Source organism: Hemitrygon akajei, chromosome 16 (genome assembly GCF_048418815.1).
Source record: "Hemitrygon akajei chromosome 16, sHemAka1.3, whole genome shotgun sequence".
NCBI lineage: Eukaryota > Metazoa > Chordata > Chondrichthyes > Myliobatiformes > Dasyatidae > Hemitrygon > Hemitrygon akajei.
In genome coordinates this window covers 68147896-68164058 of record NC_133139.1, presented here as the reverse complement: position 1 = coordinate 68164058, position 16163 = coordinate 68147896, and the positions used below count along the sequence as shown (strand labels likewise).

Sequence of the window (16163 nt, the reverse complement as noted above, 5' to 3'; positions counted from 1 at the left end):
GGGATAGCGGGAGATTGAGGACAGAGTGTGGAAGAAGAGGTTAGTGCCATTAAACCATTACGTTTCATAAAAATTCGATGTGGGAAGAGTTCGACGCCGGGGGTCGAAGGACAACGACGTGGAAGAGAATTTAAATCGCCTTAAAAAGTCTCTCCTTTTGAATGGACTGTGAGCTTTTGAACTTTCGGCATACCGCTTTAAAGAACTGTTTTTTTTTCAATACCGCTTTAAGAACTGTTTGAACTGCAACGCTATTAAGAACTGTGAATCTGCCGCACAGCAGCTGATTTCCGGTTACGCTAGTGTTTGTTTACTTTTGGGGGGGTTTGTTTTCAGTGTTTAATAAACTTGTTATTTGTTATAAAACCCCTTGCCTAACTCATATATATTTATTGTTGCCTGAATACGTAACACTTTGAATCGGTTACTACGGGATTCACGTGTGTAATCATGGCGACTGCCATGACCCGTACAACAGAGGGGGGTAATGTTGTGTTTTTTTTCTTTCACAACATTAGTAGGGGGGTATTTTGTTTTTTTCCTTATACTCTATTTTTCTTCTATTTTTTTGCCTGGATGATTGGTGGGGACACACATAGCAACATGGAGACTTCTAAAAAGATTTCCCAGGATACCACGAAAGTTGAAAGATTAGGTATTATTATAGATTGGAGTAACATAATTAAAAACAATGACAAATTTATTGAATTTTTTAAGTTTTAATGTTAATAGGCTTAATGGACCAGTAAAAAGAAAAAGAATTTTAACATATATTAAAAAAAAATGAAAATAGATATAGCTTTCCTACAAGAAACTCATTTAACGGACATAGAACATCAGAAATTAAAAAGAGACTGGGTTGGAAATGTTATTGCAGCTTCATTTAACTCAAAGGCGAGAGGAGTTGCAATTTTGGTTAATAAAAATTTACCAATTAAAATACAAAATGTATTAATTGATTCGGCAGGAAGATATTTAATTATACATTGTCAAATTTTTTCAGAACTATGGGCTCTTATGAATATTTATGCACCAAATGAAAATGATGTAAAATTTATACAGGAGGTCTTTTTGAATTTGGCTAACGCACATGATAAAATATTAATAGGTGGAGATTTTAATTTTTGTCTAGATCCAGTTTTAGATAGATCAATAAAGGCTATTACAAAATCAAAAATAGTAAAATTAACTCTATCATTGATGAAAGACTTAAATTTGATTGATATATGGAGAAGAATCAATCCAAAAGAAAGAGATTATTCATTTTATTCAAATAGACATAAAACACTCAAGGATAGATGTTTTCCTATTATCAACGAATATTCAAGGTAGAGTGAAAAATGTGGAATATAAAGCAAGAATATTGTCTGATCACTCTCCTTTAATAATGACAATGATAATGATAGATAGAGGAATCAATTTATAGATGGAGATTTAACTCAATTTGACTAAAACCTCAAGAATTTTGTGATTTTATGAAAAAGCAGATTCAGTTCTTTTTAGATACAAATTTACATTCAGTTGATGATAAATTTATATTGTGGGAAGCAATGAAGGCATATTTGAGAGGTCAGATAATAAGTTATACTTCTAAAATTAAGAAGGAATATATGATAGAAATAGATCAATTGGAAAAAGAGATTATAAAATTAGAAAAAGAATCTCAAAGAAATATGACAGAAGAAAAATGAAGACAACTTATTAATAAGAAGTTAAAATATAATACACTCCAGACATATCGAACAGAAAAAGCAATTATGAGAACTAAACAGAGATATTATGAACTAGGTGAAAGATCACATAAGGTCCTTGCATGGCAGTTAAAAACAGATCAGATTTCTAAAACAATAAATGCAATCCGAACAAAAGTGAACAAAGTTACTTATAAGCCTCTAGAAATTAATGAGGCTTTTAAGAATTTTTATTCTGAGTTGCATAAATCAGAATCAAAAAATGATGATGTTAAGATAGAAATATTTTTAGCACAAATAACTCTTCTAAAATTAAATACGGAAGAACAGAAGGGATTAGGTATGCCTTTTACAGTGAAGGAGGTTGAAGAAGCTCTGGGATCACTTCAAAGTAATAAATCTCCAGGAGAAGATGGTTTTCCGCCTGAATTTTATAAAAAGTTTAAAGATTTATTAATTTCTCCCTTTATGGAGTTAATACATCAAGCGGAAAGAACGCATAGACTTCCAGAATCTTTTTCAACAGCTATTTTAATAGTATTGCCAAAAAAAGATAGAGACCTTTTAAAGCCAGCATCATATAGATCTATTTCTTTATTAAATACTGATGATAAAATAATAGCAAATATCTTATCTAATAGATTATCTAAATGCTTATCAAAATTAGTGCATATGGATCAAACAGGATTTATCAAAAATAGACAATCGGCAGATAATGTAACCCGGTTAATTAGTATAATCCATTTAGCGCAAAAGAGGGAGGAAACGAGTGTGGCAGTTGCTTTAGATGCAGAAAAAGCATTTGATAGATTGGAATGGGATTTTTTATTTAAGGTATTGAAAAAATATGGATTAGGAACATCATTTATAAAATGGATTAAAACCTTAAATACTAATCCCAAAGCTAAAGTAGTGACAAATGGTCAAATTTCGACACCATTTCAGTTAACAAGATCAACTAGGCAAGGTTGTCCATTATCACCTGCTTTGTTTGTGTTGGCAATAGAGCCATTAGCTGAATTAATTAGAATGGACCCAGATATTAAGGGTTTCAGAGTTAATCAGGAAGAATACAAGATTAATTTATTTGCTGATGATGTTCTACTTTATTTAACAGATCCATTACATTCATTATGTAAATTATCTTATAGATTAGAAGAATATGGGAAAATATCAGGTTATAAAGTAAATTGGGATAAAAGTGAAATTTTACCTCTTACTAATGGAGACTATAGTCAATGTCGATTAATAACTCAATTTAGATGGCCGGCAAATGGTATAAAATATTTAGGTGTAAGAGTTGACAATGATATAAAAAACTTATACAAATTAAATTATTCACCACTTTTGAAAAAAATTCAGGAAGATCTTGATAAATGGATGGCATTACCAATAACATTAGTAGGTAGAGTAAATACTATAAAAATGAATATATTCCCTAGACTACAATATTTATTTCAATCATTACCAATACAATTACCCCAGAAGTTTTTTCAAGAGTTAAACAAATATGTGAGGAAGTTTCTCTGGAAAGGTAAAATGTCAAGAATATCGTTGGAAAAATTGACATGGAAATTTGATCTAGGAGGGTTACAACTTCCAAATTTTAAGAATTATTATAAAGCAAATCAACTTAGATTTATTGCATCTTTTTTTGAGAAAGATAAACTGGCATGGATTAGAATAGAACTAGATAAAATAGGAGAAAACATACCAGAAGATTTTATATATAAATGGGAATCTAAATGGATACGGGAAAAGAAAGAATCTCCTATATTAAAACATTTGATTGATTTATGGAATAAGATAAATGTTGATGATGAGACAAAAAAATCTTTATTAGCAAAGAGATCTTTAATTCAAAATAGATTTATTCCTTTTACAATGGACAATCAACTTTTATATAATTGGTTTCAAAAAGGGATTAGATACATTGGAGATTGTTTTGAAGGAGGTATATTAATGTCATTCGATCAATTAAAGAATAAATATAAAGTATCAAATAACACTTTATTTTGTTACTTTCAACTAAGGGCTTATATAAGAGAAAAATTAGGTCAAACAATGTTATTGCCGAAATCTAATGAAATAGAAATTTTAATTCAAAAAGGAAATATTAAAAAATGTATATCTTGTATGTATAATTTGACTCAAAAACAGGCAATTAAACAAGGAGTCCATAAGTCAAGACAAAAATGGGAAAGTGATTTGAATATTAAAATTGAAGAAACAAATTGGTCAAGACTATGTCTTGATAGTATGACAAATACAATAAATGTTTGGTTAAGATTAGTGCAATATAACTTTCTACATCAATTATATATTACACCACAAAAAATAAATAAATTAAATCCAAGTTTATCTGATCAGTGTTTCCGATGTAACCAAGAAACTGGTACATTTTTACATTCTACATGGTCTTGTTCTAAAATTCAGCCTTTTTGGACAAATTTAAGACTTTTACTGGAACAAATTACGGGAATACAACTTCCTCATAATCCAATATTACTTTTACTAGGTGATATTGAACGGATAAAATCGAAACTCAAACTAAATAAATATCAGAAAGAATTCATAAAAATTGCACTGGCAGTAGCCAAAAAGGCTATTGCAGTTACTTGGAAATCGGATACATATTTAAGTATAGATTGTTGGAAGAAAGAAATCTATGGCTGTATTCCATTAGAGAAAATTACTTATAATTTAAGAGATAAATATGAAACATTTTTGAAAATTTGGTGCCCTTATTTACAAAAGACAGGACTAAATATATAGGTGCTCTGAAGATGAAACAATTGGTTACTTGGGGAAATAAATAAATATATATACTAAAGTTATTAAGAACTCCATGGAGCATGTGGAGATCTTCCAACAACCAGGCACTCTTTCTTTTTTTTTCTTTCTTACTTTCTCTTTTTTTTATATAGGGAAGTTAGGGGGGAGGGGTTAAGGGGAGGGGGGGAAGGGATATATACATTTTTTCCCACTCTTGTGATTACTTAAAAACGCAATTAAATAAAAATTTTTAAAAAAAGAGATATTCCTGACTTTTTCCTGTTTCTCCTTCTTCATTCTACACTAATAGTAATCCAATCTTATGTACTTCGATGCTTAATAATTTTGCTTCTGGTACCTTTTCAAAGGTCTTTGAAAGTCTGAGGCACACTGGATTACTCTAATTTGTTTCAAGCTTTTAAAAATTTGGAATATTCGAACAGTTTTCAGTTTTATAAATGCATACTGACTCTGCTAAGTTCTTATTAGCTGCCTTGTTACTATGTCCTCGACAGTATACTCTAGAAATTTTACCATTACTGACCTCAGACTAAGTTTTCTTTGGATTTCACATATCTACAGACTTTTGAGTTGTTATTGTTTTCTAATACCCATTTTCTTTCATTTTTCTTGATTAGTAGGGGTAGATTATTTGTTATCTTCCAAACAACTCAAGAATGAATGGATTGATGAACTGATTTTAGTTTAAACTTACATAATTTACATAGCTACTTACTTTTAAAACTTTAGGTTCTCAAGATTTACCAGATGAGAGTTCCATTAACGTTTCTAATACTTTTGTTAAACTGAGGTCAATTTCTTTCAGCTCTACATTCACTCTAGGTCTATCAAGTCACACATATTTCAGGGAGGTTTACTGTACTTTTTATCATTCCCAGGAGACAAGAACACAAATAATTTCTGTCATTTCCTTATTCTTCAATGTAATTTCTCTTGTATCAGTCTATAAGGGACCCATATTAACTTTTGCAACTCTTGACTTTTTTCTATTTGCTGAAGCATTTATAGCCTGTGCTCATAATACTTGCTAGATTACCAAAGATTTTTTCATCTTCTATTTAATTCAAAATTTTTCTGTTTTGCTAATGTTAAGACATCTCCCTTTGATCCATTATATTTAATTTTAAATATTTAAACAGGCTGGACCTGTGTTGTTGTTGGGGCTTTCTGATTCCAAAATACATCTACTGTTACAAATTGTGTATAGATCTTTAAATACTGGCCACTGTGGACTGTAATATCTTTTTAAATTTTTATTTACTCAATCCACCATTGTTACCTCATCCTTTGTAATTTATTTTAAGGTTCTAATTTAAATTTGAACTAAATATTTTACAGGTGGGCCCCCATTTTTCGAACATTTGCTTTACGACAGCTCGCTATTACGAAAGACCTACATTAGTACCTGTTTAAAGAGGATTTTCCGCTTTAACGAAAAAAAGATGCCCGCCTTATTAGTGTGTTTACCCCGACAAAGACCACCATGACCTTGAGGCCTTGGGCAGGAAGTTACATGCGCATGCGTGTACGTGCGTAGGTGTGTACGTGTCTATTCTTTTCTCCAAATCCATTTCAGCTCGCTGTCTTCCCGATTTTGATAAGTGAAACTACACTGTACATACAATATTTCTACTTTATATAGGCTGTATATTTATCATATCATTCCTGCTTTTACTATACGTTCATGTTATTTTAGGTTTTATGTGTTGTTTGGTATGATTTGGTAGGTTATTTTATGGGTCTGGGAACACTCAAAAAATTTTCCCATATAAATTAATGGTAATTGCTTCTTCACTTTACGACATTTCGGCTTACAAACTGTTTCATAGGAACACTCTACCTTCAGATAGCGAGGGAAACCTATACATTTTTGACAGTTCTGTATTTTGACTGCTCTTCCCTAAATGCTCTGTAACTACAATGTTTTTAATTTAGTCCTTTCTCACTGGACAATACCAGAAGCAAAAAAATTGTTCTGCATAGTAATCTTATTAAAAAGCACTCCATTAATTCATTCTCCACATTATTGGTTCTCAAGTTTGGTCCCTATGTAGGTTGAACTCCTGATATTATGGCTTTATACTTCTTTCATACTCTTAATTTTTGATTCGCACCATGACCAAATTAACTCTAACATTTGATGGCCTACAGAAAACCTTCAATGTTTGCTGCCCCAGGCTGTGGCTTACACCAGACTATGATGTAAAAATGTATTTAGGAGCTGATCATCTAGTGCTGTTCATTAAGATCGTGTTTCTACCTCCAAATTATTTTGTTGCACATCTTCATGCCCTTTTATTCCTTTAATATCCAGAAGTTTATTACTGTTTTACAGCCACAGTTTTCCAGGATAGGGAAGTCAAACAAAGTTCACCATCCTCAAATTATGACATTTCCCTTCATCACAGTCCTAAGTGGCCTGCCTCTTAAAAGCTCTAGTCCTCAGCCAAGAACTTAAATCCTGCAGCAATCCTACAATTTCTTCTAAGAAATTTATAAGTTTCAGAGATTACCTCTTCAAAATATAAAGACCAAATCAACTCAGTGACTTCTCATGGGACTAATGCGGGATATTGACCCAAAGTGTCAGCTATCCCTTTGCCTCCATATATGCTGCCTGACCCACTGAGTTCCACCAGCACCCTGCTTATTTTTGCTCTACTTCCCCACATCTGCAGTTTCTTGTGTGGATATATCCACATCTGAAGATGATCTCATTAATCTTCATTGCACCTCCTCTATTTCCTCTTTTGGGTAGAAACAATGGACATTCTGCGTATTACTGAAATTATGTAACTCTGGAAGGTGTATGGAAGATGATGGGCAGTTAAATCTGAAACCTTGAAAATTGAATCATGGTCTCAATCTGTAGGCCAAATACAATTCCAGACATCGCAAGTGAAACACAGATACAGCCTATTTTATGAACTGTATGTCCATTTGCTAGATTCATTTTAAAAAAGTAACTTTAAATCATGGCAATAAAGTACAGAGGAGCACCAAGGTGCCATCTACTACAACTTCATCACTAATCACACTAAAGATCATCCTACAGAAAAATTTCATCCAATTTAATAGCAGCTTTCTTCATTGGTTCTCCAGAATAGTCAGATCAATCAAAAGACAGATAATTGTCAGAATATTTAGTTTCTAATTCCAAAATTATTATCTCCAGGACATTCTATTTCTTTCAGTTAAGATCCAAAAATGCCAGACTTCTCAAAATGAACATTAAGTGCCTCTGCACTAAAAATAATTTTAAAATTATAACTTGTTCTAGCCAAATTTACTTAAGAAAGACTTTTTTTAAAAAACACAACTGACACAAGTTTGTTCTCAATTATTTTAGATTCTAATGCTACAGTCTAGCAGTACACCGTGAAGAACAAGTGGATTTCTAATATTCAATTTACTTGTATTTCACACCAAGTCCTTGTCCTCTGCTGACTTATTAACTACAGATCTGCATATTCTTGAGGTTGACTGTGCATTAGTAAGATTTTTGGTAAGAATGACAAATGCTTCAGATCCTCTTTCTGTGGTGAATCCCATTTGCCATGAGATGGATTGCACTTGATGCCTCTTGCAACCAGAGGAGATAATTTCACTCACAGCCTATGAACTCACTTGAAATGAAGCTGAAACAGGCCTTTAAAACCATAAATCAGCAAGTTTTGTTATGTCTCTCCTCTCACTGTGAAAAGGGACACCTCTTTTCCCTTTATTGGGGGGGGGGGGGGGGGTTGAGGGAGCACGCACATACCTGTGGTATGTCGAATTGTCAGGTGAACAATTATTTTTTGTTGTACTGCAAACATGGTCTTTATTGGGGACTTTGCTATTGCATGCTTGGTGGATGGAGGGTGCTGATGCTTTATTGTGGAGGTGGGTGGGGATGGGGGGTCGTGGCTTTGCTGCTGCTTGTATATGAGAGGGGAGTAGGGGACCTTTGGGGTTCTAACATTTTTAAACTGTCACTCATTCTTTGGGGCACTTCTGTTTTCAGGGGTGTCTGAAGAACAAGAAATTCAGGATGTATATTTCATACATTTCTCTGAGATTAAAAGTAATTACTCAACTATTCATGTACGACAAAATTTCAATCATGGAGCAAACAATTTACCAAAATTTCTATAAAAAATCTCAGGTAGTCTGAGCTACAAGACAATTACTTACGCAGCAGAATCATATTTCAAAGAGCTCACCATTTTAGAAAAGGGGTTGCGTAAAGCAGAGAAAGCAACAATCTAAATCATTACAAAATTTTTCCTTTTCATTTTGCACATGATCGATCCCAATATTTTCATTTTCAATTACCTGCAAGAAAAAGTGCTGTTTATTTTTCCACTATCTTGTTGAACATGCATCACTCTTACCTTATTGTAAATGTAACAGTTGGTAAACATGGTATTGAAGTCTTGAATACATTCCTGGGCGTTCAAGTAGTAATTGTTTTCCAAGCGTTTTTTAATTGTTCCCATATCCATAGGATGTTTGATAATTTTATAATAATCCTGGAAAAAAAAGTTGTAAAGATAAAATTTTAACTTTGAAAATAATTAAATTTTGCAGCACAATTTTGTCAGTGGTTGAAGACAGTCATTCTTGCTTTTGGATTAAATTAGGCAAGCAATGATGAGCTGGAGCAGTGAAGAGAGACAACTCATTTATCAGCATCATGTTGTTGCAAGACAGATAAATAGAAACTTCATTGAATCAATTTGTTGTTGGATTCATTAATAAACTGTGAGAGGTGCACAGGTGATGAACAATTTCAAAATACAAGTTCAATGAGGCCAATGTTAACAAAACAAGATCTTGGCAACATTACTCTCTAAAACAGTTTAAACTTATATTGAGGAAATATTCCTAGTCAGTTTATTTTTCTGAAATGTTGCTCAAATGTCAATACAGACTAGCTTTGTCACATATAGAATAAAACATCTAAAGAGAGTGAACTGTGTTGTTCGTATTAACAACCGCAGTCTAAAGAGGTGCTGGGGTCAACCTACAAGTGTTGCCATGCATCTGGTGCCAATGTAGCGTGCACACAACTTACTGACCCTAATCCATACATCTTTAGAATGTGGAGAAAACCAGAGCACCCTGAGTAATCCCACGCGGTCACAGGGAGAACGTACAAACTCCTAGAGGCTAGAATTAAACTGACTACTGGCACTGTAAAGCAGTGCACTAAGTGATACACTAAAAGTAGAAAACTAAAAGGTATAAAATCTACCTTTCTGTAAATTAACAGATGAAAAATATACAATTAAAAATGGTTTTGACCATGGTTAAAAACAATTTTGAATTTCCCCATCTTCAATTTTGCAGTTAGGGGTAGCTGTGAGAAATTAGAGGTACAGGGAAATAAGAAGCAGCGCGATAGGACCAACAGAATTGGTCTCTGGGTGGGGGAGGGCCCCAGGCCTAGTGGGTTGAATGACTAACGACCGTCTCCTGCATTGTTAAATGCATTATTGCTACAATACAATGCGGCAAATGACAGAAATTAAAAACTTCTGTAACATGAATGAGCATGAAGGAGATACATTAGTTAGCAGATGCATTTGCATCAAGGCGCTCAACATTGATAGTCCAGAGAAACATGTCCAGAGGCAACCCAAGACTGATTCCCTCCCCCCTTCCTTTTCTAAAGCAGTCTTCAGGTTTAAAGATAACTCAAAGATTAACCACCCATTAATTGTCCCCATCAACCCATTCAACTGTACAACTGAATCCCTTCTCAATCTGGTCTCACCTTATTATAGATTTATCCATACTTCTTGTGATAAAGTATGTAAAAGGGTTAACATGTTAAGTTAAACAATAGCAGCCTGTTTTTCTGAAAAAAACCACTGATGATCAACAGATGTGCTAATTTCAATGCTGAGCAATATTTCTTCTTGAAGGTAACCAGCTAGGGTTTCAGGATGCTTATCTCCTTGTGCAGTCATGCATAGAGATAGGACAGCTACAGTCTGTTTTGTGTAATGTGAGGCCATTATGCCTATTCTCTAATTTGTCTTTTTAGACTGCCATGTAGTAGATAACTTTGGCTCCAGCCTGTCTTGTGTGGGGGTACCTGAATTAATATATCCATTCATAAGAGGAACTGTGAGTTAGTTGGTGGATCAGGCAGGAAGAGTCACATACTGTTCCTGCTTGAGTGACTAACTTAGTAAACCCCGGGTGCTTCGAATAAAGAGTTTGTATTTATACGGTCTCTGAGTGACTTTATTCGGATTCGACTTCCACACCTGTTCTGCAACTAAAAGCCAATTTTATAACTCTTTCCCAGTTTCTAAGAGTGTTGCACTTGAAATGTTAACTTTCTTTCCACATCCCATTAAATTTAACCTTGCAGTGGAGAAAAATTCAGAATGTTAACCAGACAAAGATAAAGCATTTAAATTTTGAATTGATGTGGAAAAGTCCCATGAATTTGCTTGAAGCAAATTTAAGTCATCTGAAAATTCTTCAATGAGGAAACAGAGAATCAGAAGAAATTGTAGTATTGTTTTCAAAAAGATTAATAGTGATGCATAATAAGCTGTCAACAAAGTTGAGGCCTGTGGAATAAAAGACACAGTAGCTAGCACCTATAGAAAATTTGTTAAGTAAAAAGAAAGCAATTGTCAAGTTTCCTTTGGAATGTAAGGAAGCATACATTAGTGCTCTCCAGTGGGCTGATACAAGAATCCCAACCTTCGTCAATTTATATTCATAGATCAGGCATATAAGATAAACTAAACAAATTTGTAGATATTAAAAGACACAGAGCAAAATAAATTCAGTAGAAAATGGAGAGCTTGTGGACTCATCAGGTAAAATTTAATATAGAAACCTGAAGATTTACAATTACATAGAAAGACCAAAGAGGCAAGATAACTGGTGCTAAATTCTGTAAGTGATACTGGGACAGAGTTCTGGGTTACATGTGCCTGAACCATTGAAATGGAAAGACATTATGACGTGCTGATGAAGTATATAAGATTCTGGATTTTAGTACAGAAGCAAGGAGATCATAATTAACTTTAGAACACTACTTCAGCCAGACCTCTTAAATTATGCCCATTTCTGGTTGTCAGTCTCAAGATAAGTGAGAAGATTTTAGAAAGATACTGGCGATTGGCCAAAGGACCAGAAATAGCAAAGGGACAGTATTTTTCTTTTGAACAATGGATGCAGGGAATTGTTAGAAAATTGTGAAGCGCAGAAACAAATATCACTGTGATGATTGTACGCTCCAGTACCAATTGTTTGGTGACAATAAAGTATTTGTATCGAATATGAAATGTAGTGTTATGTTGGGTTGGGAGGGGTGAGCAAGAGGAAGCATTTTCAATTATGGCACTCAGAAGTGGATAGGCACTAATAATTGAGGGTTATGAAGAGCAGGAGAGTGGAACTTGGTCAAATGCTCCTGCAAATGAGTCAAATAACCAGTTTCTTCCATGGTCAACTTAAATCCTTCCAAAGATTTCAGTACCCAAGAGCAGCATAATTCATACAAGTTATTAACAAACTTTAAAACATCAGTTTATTGCACTCCAAGTCAAAATTATTCAAGACAACTCACAATTTCAAAGCAATTTTAAATGCCAAGTCTGTGCCAGTTCCCCCATGTGGTTTTGTTTCCAATACTGCTGGTTTGTTGGACTAAATTCATTTCATAAGACTTGGCAAATTTATCAGTTTACTTGACTTAAGTCAGTGAACCATACAGATTTACAACTACCCAGTGTTTACTTACGTCTGTCCAAAACTGTAAAGTATCCAAATGGCATGTTAGTAACTGATACAACATAACTGGTGAGTGGAATAGTTTAATGAAATCTAATAACTACTTTGAAGTGAAAGCCTAAAATACTTGATTTGACATAGTGATTGGAAATCTGAATTGTTAGCACCATTAGGACTTCAATTACTAATAAAGGAGTTCAATTCAATCATCTTACAATTGTGTATTTTTGGCCATCTTTATTACAAACTAATTAGCATTGATTTGGCTCGCCAAATTATCCCCTCCCAACCTATCGAATACATGAACAATTTGCACAACAGAATATTCATTGTTAAACTTAAAGCACATCAACGTATCACTGAAGCTGATAATTTGGCTGTACAAAGTACCTTCTGAACACGAAACTGACAGTCACAGAAATGTGATGCAATTGATTTCTTCCCACGGTCAAGAAATAACTTTGATTTCATAGAATTAACTGGTCTGCTCTGTGTATTACTCAACATAATGAAAAATTTCAAAACATTTATTCATTTCTGGACATCATTAACGAAACCAGCACTTAATAGATAGATAGATAGATACTTCCTATCCCTATCAGCCTCTGTGAGGTGGTGGTTGTGCTACCTCCTTCTAGTAATGGTGTAACAGTGCTAATGGTGCATGTGTATGCCTACATATGTACAGGAGTCAGTAACAATTAAGGAACTGTGATGTATTTTCATATTAGAATGGTCTGTAAATTGGAGAAGAACCTGCAGATAGGGGAGCTCCTGTGTAATTGAAGTTCCTTGTCCTTTTATGTGCCTAAGGATGCAGGCTTGGATGGTGCATATAATGTTACAGATCTTGCAGATGGTACATACTGCAGCCAGTGTATGGAATTGGTAGGGTGAATATCAAACAACTGCCTTGGATATTGTCAAATTTCTTAAGGGCTGTTAGTGTGACAGATACAGGCAAGGGGAGAGTAAGTACTCTGTTACACTCCTACCTTATTATAAACAATGGAAAGATGATAAGTCTTTGAGGGGCCAAGTGAGTTTCTTGCAGCAGAATTTCTAACCTTTACCCTGCCCCTATAGTAAATGTGTGAAACTGACTCTAGTCAATGGTGATCAGGACTTAATTGTCTGCACTTCAAATGATGCATTTTTCAACATAAATACTGCCTGGCATTTTGTGGCACCAAAGTTACATGGCATTCAATGGTTAATGCTTAAGTGTTGTTCATCTCTACACAAGCATGGATTAGCTCACATGCAGTAGCAAAAAGAACTGAGCAACCAGCATTTCTGGCAATGCAAACATGAGGAAAGCTGCAGATGCTGGAAATTCAAGCAACAAACACAAAATGCTGGTGGAACACAGCAGGCCAGGCAGCATCTATAGGAAGAAGTACAGTCAACGTTTCAGGCCGAGACCCTTTGTCAGGACTAACTGAAAGAAGAGATAGTAAGTGGGAGAAGGAGATCTGAAATGATAGGAGAGGGCAGGAGGGGGAGGGATGAAGCTGAGAGCTGGAAAGTTGATTGACAAAAGGGATACACAGCTGAAGAGGGAGAGGATCATAGGATGGGAGGCCTAGGGAGAAAGGGGGAGGAGAGCACCAGAGGAAGATGGAGAGCAGGCAAGGAATTATGAGCGGGACAGAGAGAGTAAAAAGACAGAGAGAGAAAAGGGAAAAAGGGGGGAAGATAGATAGGTAAATAAGGGATGGGGTAAGAAGGGGAGGGGGCATTAATGGAAGTTAGAGAAATCAATGTTCATGCCTTCAGGTTGGAGGCTACCTAGATGGAATACAAGGCATTGTTCTCCAACCTGAGTGTAGCTTCATCTTGACAGGTAGAGGAGGCCATGGATAGACATACCAGAATGGGAATGGGATGTGGAATTAAAATGTGTGGCCACTGAGAGATCCCTCTTTCTCTGGTGGACAGAGCATTAGGTGTTCAGCGAAACGGTCTTCCAGTCTGCGTCGGGTCTCACCAATATATAGAAGGCCACACCGGGAATACCGGACACAGCATATCACACCAGCCGACTCACAGGTGAAGTGTCACCTCACCTGGAAGGACTGTCTGGGGCCCTGAATGGTGGTGAGGGAGGAAGTGTAAGGGCAGGTGTAGCACTTGTTCGGCTTACAAGGATAAGTGCCAGGAGGGAGATTGGTGAGAAGTGATTGGGGGTGGGGGGAGAGAGACGGGTGCTTGGTGGTGGGATCCTGTTGGAGGTGGCGGAAGTTATGGAGAATTATATGTTGGACCCGGAGGCTGGTGGGGTGGTAGGTGAGGACAAGGGGAACCCTATCCCTAGTGGGGTGGTGGGGGAAGGTGTGGTTGTCTGGGATACTCCTCTGTTCTGGATGATTGGCTTTTTAACAATCAGTGAACTATAAATTCAGCCACTGTAGTTTTCTTCCTTTGATGCCACCAACGTATAATTCTCCGTAATTTCCGCCACCTCCAACGGGATCCCACTACTAAACACATTTTTCCCTCCCCCCCCTTCTGCTTTTCGCAGGGATCGCTCCCTACGAGACTCCCTTGTCCACTCGTCTCCCCCCCCCCCCCCCCCACCATCCCTTCCCACCGATCTTTTATATATTGGTGAGACCCGACGCAGACTGGGAGACCATTTCGCTGAACACCTATGCTCGGTGTGCCAGAAAAAGCAGGATCTCCCAGTGGCCACACATTATAATTCCACGTCCCATTCCCATTCTGATATGTCTATCCATGGCCTCCTCTATTGTCAAAATGAATCCAAACTCAGGTTGGAGGAACAACACCTTATATACCGGCTGGGTAGCCTCCAACCTGATGGCATGAACATTGACTTTTCTAACTTCCGTTAATGCCCCTCCTCCCCTTCTTACCCCATCCCTGACATATTTAGTTGTTTGCCTGTTCTCCATCTCCCTCTGTTGCTTCCCCCCCTTTCTTTCTCCTGAGGCCTCCCATCCCATGATCCTTTCCCTTCTCCAGCTCTGTATCACTTTCGCCAATCACCTTTCCAGCTCTTAGCTTCATCCCACCCCCTCTGGTCTTCTCCTATCATTTCGCATTTCCCCCTCCCCCCACTACTTTCAAATCTCTTACTATCTTTCCTTTCAGTTAATCCTGACGAAGGGTCTCGGCCCAAAACGTTGACAGCGCTTCTCCCTATAGATGCTGCCTGGCCTGCTGTGTTCCACCAGCATTTTGTGTGTGTTGTTGTTTGAATTTCCAGCATCTGCAGATTTCCTCGTGTTTGACCTCAGTTTTATAACTGTTTCTGATGGCTAAGGGTATACCAATTAAAAAGACCAGTCTGCACTTGGCCAACTTCTTCTGAACCAAATGTACCTAGTGAATTTTAAGAACCAATGTTGTAGCTGCACTGCTACAGCCTGGCCAAAGGAGCAAGTAAATCCTGGAATCCTACAGTAAGGATTTTGCTAAGTTTCTTAGATATCTGTACCCGGCATTTTCAATTACATCACATGGAGTGAGTTAAATTGCCTGAAGAGTGGTTTCCAGGGTGGGGATCTCAGAAGGAAGCTGAGGATCACTCATTCATCAGTGCTGACCACAGTTGTGAATACTTCCCCACTGCATGTTGTTTTTGCAGTTTAGTAGATCCTATGATGCAGATTACATAGACTGACACACTTCAGTTTTTGGTGTGTTTGGTGTTGTTTCCAGTATAATGGACCATAGAATATATATCTAGGTATACTATAGCTACATACTATGCTAGGTATAGTATGCTGTAGCTGATTGCTCATTGAACCTTGCTACCTGTTAATGTTGCCAGACTATCACTTTAATTAAGATTGGGTGCACTGGATGTGATAAAGTCAGCTTTGCCTTCACAAGATACATGTAGCAATCACTTCTAACAGCACTTATACCCCATGGGTTGACTGGTGATGAGGACAAATTGGG

General features: G+C 36.2%; 1 protein-coding gene across 7 annotated transcripts in view; it reads right to left on the bottom strand.

Moving 5' to 3' along the window:
• brd4 (bromodomain containing 4) overlaps positions 1–16163 on the bottom strand; it is a 182513-nt gene that overhangs the window by 95702 nt on the left and 70648 nt on the right. For all 7 annotated transcript variants that reach the window (XM_073069094.1, XM_073069093.1, XM_073069090.1 and 4 more), the window contains one exon: positions 8864–9001. In XM_073069094.1, the coding sequence (XP_072925195.1) occupies positions 8864–9001 (138 nt within the window). The remainder of the gene's footprint in view (positions 1–8863; positions 9002–16163) is intronic.